This window comes from Papilio polytes, unplaced genomic scaffold (assembly GCF_000836215.1).
Source record: "Papilio polytes unplaced genomic scaffold, Ppol_1.0 DF823934.1, whole genome shotgun sequence".
NCBI lineage: Eukaryota > Metazoa > Arthropoda > Insecta > Lepidoptera > Papilionidae > Papilio > Papilio polytes.
In genome coordinates, this window is record NW_013525270.1 from 831,558 (window position 1) to 838,280 (window position 6,723).

At 33.8% G+C, this 6,723-nt stretch overlaps 1 protein-coding gene across 1 annotated transcript in view; it reads left to right on the plus strand.

Annotated features, from left to right (window-relative positions):
* Position 1: 1 nt before the first annotated feature.
* LOC106101959 (protein aubergine-like) overlaps positions 2-6,723 on the plus strand; it is a gene marked incomplete at its 5' end in the record, with an annotated part of 14,081 nt that continues 7,359 nt past the window's right edge. The window contains 10 exons of the mRNA XM_013281349.1: positions 2-131; positions 378-537; positions 1,410-1,521; positions 2,138-2,263; positions 2,576-2,677; positions 2,748-2,841; positions 3,383-3,510; positions 4,711-4,971; positions 5,883-6,025; positions 6,570-6,715. Coding sequence (XP_013136803.1) covers positions 2-131; positions 378-537; positions 1,410-1,521; positions 2,138-2,263; positions 2,576-2,677; positions 2,748-2,841; positions 3,383-3,510; positions 4,711-4,971; positions 5,883-6,025; positions 6,570-6,715 — 1,402 coding nt within the window. The remainder of the gene's footprint in view (positions 132-377; positions 538-1,409; positions 1,522-2,137; positions 2,264-2,575; positions 2,678-2,747; positions 2,842-3,382; positions 3,511-4,710; positions 4,972-5,882; positions 6,026-6,569; positions 6,716-6,723) is intronic.

A 6,723-nucleotide genomic window follows, 5' to 3' on the forward strand; every position in this document is an offset into this window, starting at 1 on the left:
GGCACCTTCGTCTGGCGGTGATGCTGGCCCATCAGCAGGCGGTCGCGGGTCCCGACGCGGCGGCGGTCGCATTTTGCCAGAGCAAACTACTGTGCTCCGTACAAAACCTACTAATGTTACATCTAAAAAAGGTAAGTTAGGTCCTTGACATAAAAGTACAAGTTTACAAAATATACTTCATAGACAAACATATTCTTAATGTATATTGTGTTTGTATTTTTCAATACAAACTTACTAGATTTTGGATTTACTAGATTGCAAAGCAAAGTTCTCTTTCATTATTGTTTTATTTCTATATAAACTGCATAAGTCAAATTTATATATTGAAATAAAGTAAAGTAAAAGAACTTTGAAATAAAATATTGTAATTTTTGTAGGAAGCTATGGTTATCCTCTTGACTTGCTGGTTAATTATTTTGCTGTTGAAACCACACCGCAATGGAGTCTGTATCAATACCATGTGGATATTACTCCGGAGGAGGACAACACCGCTGTTCGTAGAGGTCTATTGAAAATTCACAGCAAGACCCTCGGCGGGTATGTTTATACCTAATTTATTTGATAGGTGCATTATTACAGTTTTAAAATCTATTTACGCATTTAAGTGGAACCATATAGGTATTAGAAATAACCATATGCAATTTGTACTGCCAAGAAATGTATTATTATGCCATATGCATAATATTATGCATAGAATAGACACTAATATTGAACTCTTGCTAATCTTTATCTTCAAGCAAGCTATTTTACAATGTTGAAGTAGTTCTGAATAGGCTATGTGAAGCTTATTTGTTGAAGTGTATCACAATTTTCCAATAATCTGTAAAAGTATTCTGTTAGCAATTTTTATGTTTCTATATTTTTTATCTATCCAGCAATATGCACGGGTAATTAAACTAATTAATCCGCAGATAATAGTTCATATGTGTGAAGTAGACCAGTGAACACACAGCTCCAAAAATAGTATCTTGGTCACTTTAACACTATCCTGGCTTACCTGTCTAGACAAGACCAGGATGATAATTGTGTTTTGTTACTTTTAGAGTTATGGAGCATTATCGTCGCTTCACAGCAAAGTCCCCTGTAAAAATAAATTAAAAAATTCATTACCTGCTCACAGTAATAGTTTGCATTTTGAGCTATGAACAGCAATTTACTGAAAGCTGCAACTTTTTGGCTTACATTGTTATTGTATCATACATTAGTTATTGAGCTGCAGCTTAAGGTTGAATTTAGTTACCAGGACTTTAACCGGTTTAGAATTGATTAAGTCTATTGGATACTTAAACAGGCCCTAAATTGAATGAATCATGCTAATATCTGTTTTATTATATAGCTTCTGCTAATAGCTGACCAGTTGATGAAGCTTGTTTCGTTTGTACAATTTTTTCATTTTCACATTGTTATAGATATCTATTTGATGGGACTGTTCTTTACACAATTAAAAGACTTCATCCCGAGCCATTAGAGCTATATTCCGATCGCAGAACTGATGGAGAAAGGATGAGAATTATGATAAAGGTAAGTTTTTTACTTTGGATACAAATGACAGTGAATTTTGAAAGTCATTACAGGCCAAAAATACATACAGGAATGACTTTTTTTTAATTTTTTTTGTCTTTATACAGTTTGTTGCAAGATGCTTAACAGGTTATTATATTGCACATATTTATTGCATGCCATTGCACATATTGCTACTGGAAATGTATAGTGCTAAATCACAACAAAATGTACTTAGCACAATCCTGAAGCAAATTTACACTTTTACAAACAGCTTACTAATATTATAAATGCGAAAGGTTAGATGGCTGGATGGATGTATGGATGTTTGTTACAGTTTGTAGCCTCAACTGCTGAATGGATCTTAATGAAATTTGGCATAGATGTAGAGGATAGTCTAGAACATATAGGTTACTTTAGTTTTTATTTAAATTCCATGTGGATGCAGTACTGGGCAAAAGTTTGTATAAAGTAATACTTATTCTGAAAATAAGTTATTATTTAATTTAACACTACAATTACATTTTTAATATACCAATTGGAGTTAATTACAGTAACACAACCATAAGAAAGAAAAATATTTTTTGTATAATCTAATATATATTAGATTTATATAAATGAATATTTTTTCCAACAGCTAACAACTGCAGTGAGCCCGGGTGATTACCACTATCTACAAGTTTTCAACATTATCATCCGCAAATGCTTCCACTTACTGCAATTGAATCTTGTTGGAAGAGACTTCTTTAACCCTGAAGCTAAGGTAAGGCGTGAAGTTGGTGCGATTCCGCGTTAACTCTGATGAGTGTGGTAATGGAGGCCTATTTTAAGTCCCTTTTCCTTTCCACCCTTACTTTAAGAGGAAAGGATGGGAAGAAAAAGTGAACTTGACAGTAGAAGAGATGCACAGGAAGGGGAAGAGGAAAAAACCTGTTTCATTTACAACTATGTCCTTAATTTTTTATGTTTCGTTCTACTTTTACTAACATACCATGTCCTTTTTACAGACTTTTTATCTAAGCTTGTAATTAATTTTTGATGTGTTAAAAAGGTCAAATGAATAATTTTGTTTCAGGTTGACATCCCGGAGTATAATCTGCAGATTTGGCCTGGTTATAAAACAACTATCAACCAGTATGAAGACAAGATTTTGATGGTTACAGAAATTACTCACAAGGTATTTAAATTAGTACTTATACACAATAGCCTCTTTTTGTGGAAAATTTCAAATATACCTATTTTTTAAGGTCCTGCGCATGGATACAGTGAGTCAAATGTTGAGGGAATATGCAAGTACGAAGGGAAACAACTTCAAAAAAATTTTTGTAGAAGATATTACAGGTAAATATAAAATGCTCGATTAAAATGTATGGTGCTTAAAAAAATTCTGTGAATAATTTTTGAGCCATTCATTTTAATTTTCACTTACAACTAATAATGCAACAATCTTACTAATCGTTGAATTCTGGCATAGATGTAGAGCATACTCTACTTTTTTTTTGCTACCACGCGGAGAAAGTCATGGGCAATAGCTAGTTATTTAATTCGTTGTTACTACATTTCGTAAACCACGTAGGGAAATGTGTTTATACTATTTTGATTGTTTTTCAAATGTTAGGTTAAATACTTTTAAAAATTAAAAAAAAGTCAAGTGTCAGTCTCTAAAAAATAACAATGGTTACAGATTATAATACCAAAACAGCTGTGGAGAGGAAAAACAAATAAATGCATTTCACATTCTGTTGTAGCTTATATGAATAAATATTTAAGAAATGGGAAAAATCATGATTTAACCCTGATAAAAAATTGTATGAAAGATATCATGTATGAAGTGAGTCCAAGACCTATGCATAGTTATATATAAAAATTTGTCTTTTTCCAGGTAAAATTGTGCTGACAGATTATAACAAGAGAACCTACAGAGTTGATGATGTGGATTGGAAAGAGACGCCCTTATCCACGTTTAAAACGAAGGATGGTGATATCTCATATGTCGACTATTATTACAAGGTTTGTAATTTAATGAGTAAATAATTTATAAATACCAGAGATTTAAAAAAAAGTAATGATACAAGGTAAACTGTTTTCACTGGTATTTTCTCTGAAAGATATCAGTTGTTAAGTTTAGTGCCACCTCGTGTCCTTGTAGTGACAATAAAACATTGTACAAAGATGTAATAAGCTCCGTCTTTTGTTATAAAATAAACGAGACAGTGTTACAAAATAAATATTCATAAATTATGTAATTGACACTATTGGAAATTTATTTAAATACAATTAGTTATATTGATATGGGGTTATGAGGATTTAGTAGTCGTGAGATTATGTGAAATACCTCGATAACTCAAACCTCGGTAACTTAAAACCTCTATAACTTTAAAAAATAATATGTTCCCTTCCTATCAGAGCCAAAAATCTCTATAACACAGACCCTTGATAACTTAAAATATTTTGTGTTTCCCTTGGACTTTAACTTATCGAGGTTCTACTGTACTTAGCTACAGCTGCAATAGGCAATATTCATATGACGCCAAATTGTACCAAACTTTTTTTAAGTATACTTTATTACTATAAAAACAGTCCTGCAAAGATTTTTTCAAATATAATGTGATTTAGTGGCAAAATTAAATCATTAAAAAGTATCTTTTTTCAAATTCCCTCGCTAAGTTCTAAAACGCACACTATTGGTCGAAGCAAGTGGCTTATCTAATATGGCGTCGCTGTGTTGACAATACACAGTTCATTTACGTTAGTTTATATAGAAATACACTCTTGAAGTATTTTACTGTAAACACGATATCAAAACCAACTTTAAAATAAAAAATTAATGAATAGAATTATTAATTACCACTTATTTGTACCAGGAATAATAAAAATGAATCGATTTTTCACTTTTTGACCTTGAGAAACTTTGTTGTGTTTTACGTCGAAGTAACATCTGAGCGTATGTTATGAATGGAATAGACGATTGACATCAATCGTCTCATGACAACTCCGGTCGCGTTTTAGTCGCTCAAAATGGTCGTTATTTCATTTTATTATTTTTAGTTCAATAGTTGAATGTTTTCGCGTCAATTTTTTTTGTGGTCATTTTATAACAAGTAGAATCGTTTAAAAAAAGAAAAAAAAATACATGCATATTCCCTATTCTTTGGTAGTATTGATGGATCCGATTTGATTGTATACACAATAGTTGTGGTTTGTTGACAGAAATACAACATTCGCATCAACGATGTGCGTCAACCGATGTTGGTGTCGCGTTCCAAGTTACGCGAGATGCGCGCCGGCATGCCCGAGCTGGTGTACCTGGTGCCGGAGCTGTGCCGCATGACGGGCCTGTCGGACGCCATGCGCGCCAACTTCCAGCTCATGAAGTCCCTCGCAGTGCACACCAAGATCGGCCCCGATGTCCGCATCAGAAAACTGCTCGAATTCAACAAGCGATTCATTCAGAATAAGGAAGTTGTTACTGTGAGTTTGCTTACACACCTACCTACGCATGGGCCTTGCGTTAATAAGTTATAATTAATTTAGTTTATTACTAGCTTTATTGTTTGTTCATGTTTATCCGTTTGTGTCTTAATGTTGCATGTGTTTCAAATAAAGATAGTAAGATAAGCTTCGACCAACACCTCAAGAAGCTCTCGCTAGACAGTTGGATTAAGGGCCCGATTCAAAAGGCGGTTATTTTAGAAACCGCACGACTAGTGAGGAGGTTCCTGTCTCTGCAGCCCTGACCACTGGTTGCTTGAGTCATCGAATTCCGCAGCCGGTGGTGCTCTATTCTTTTATATAATATGTTTTATTTGGTATTTTTTTAAGAAAATCATGTGAAATATATTATATATAAAAATAAGAAAATAAAGATATGAGATAATAATAAGATAATAAAAAAAACACACAGACACCTACCTAACCTCTGTAAACTGTTCAGTTCGTACTTACGCCAGTTTTAACCGTACAGTTCTAATGTTCAGTTTTTTTACTGCTTTACAGTTCCCCTGAGATAGACTTGTTTTATTTTTTTTTATTTAACATAGTTGTCAGTATCTAGTTCTTAAATACTCCACTTTTAACTGTACAGTTCCAATGTTAAATTTTTTACTGCTTGACAGTTCCCCTGGGATACAATGTTTTAATTTTTTTTATTTCACATAGACGAAGTTGATGCATAATCGTTTGTAAATAATGAAAGTTATATGTGGGTTTACTAATCTGTAGTTAAAGTTTCTTGAATGCTTGAAAGTGTCAATGTCAATTATACAATATATACTCTTGTAACAGGTCCCTACCTACCTCAGAAAGCTAAGCCCCAATAGTACAACTGATTTGATTGATTAAGGGATTTTTTACTTTTTACTATAGTGATTTAATACTTGTAGGAATTGGCCACATGGGATATGAAGCTGTCCAACAAGCTGCTGGGGGTGAAGGGACGTCAGCTGCCCCCGGAGAACATTGTTCAAGGCAACAACACGAAGTATCCTGCAGGGGATACCACTGATGGCTGGACCAGAGACATGAGGTAATTTAGAATAGAATCGGACTTATTGCCACACAAAATATACATCTAATCTAGTACAACAAGCTTCGAGCTAGTGAAATATGTTTATTCACTTTTTGTCTTATTCTTCATGTAAATTAGAGAGCTTAACAGATTATCTATTTTTTAAACTATTATGTTATTATAGTCACGCAAAAAAAGATATTATACCAGATAGTGAGACTGTTGGTTAAATTAAAATAAGTTTTTCTATAATGAAAAACTGCCAATGTCCTGGAAGATTGATAATAACCGTTATTCCCGCCACTCGTTTGCCCCATCCTGTAAACAACTAGCTTTCGCCCGTGACTCCGTTGCGTAATATTAAAGACCCAAGCAAAAGCCTATGTTTTCTTCCAGACTATCCTCTACATCAACACAATATTTCATCGAATTCCGTTCAACCGTTTAGGCTACAAACTCTAATAAACATCCATCCATCCATCTATCTTAACTTTCACATTCATAATATTAGTATGATGGTTTTAATTAAAATGTGATATGTAATAGTATCGTTTGTTTGTAGGTCAAAGCCTCTACTGTCAATAGCGTCGTTGCCTTCGTGGGTGGTGATAACTCCGAGCCGGCAGGAGCACGACGCCGCCAACTTCGTCAACATGATCATGAGGACCGGACAGGGATGCGGATTTAATATGCCAAGACCTGATATCGGTAAATAT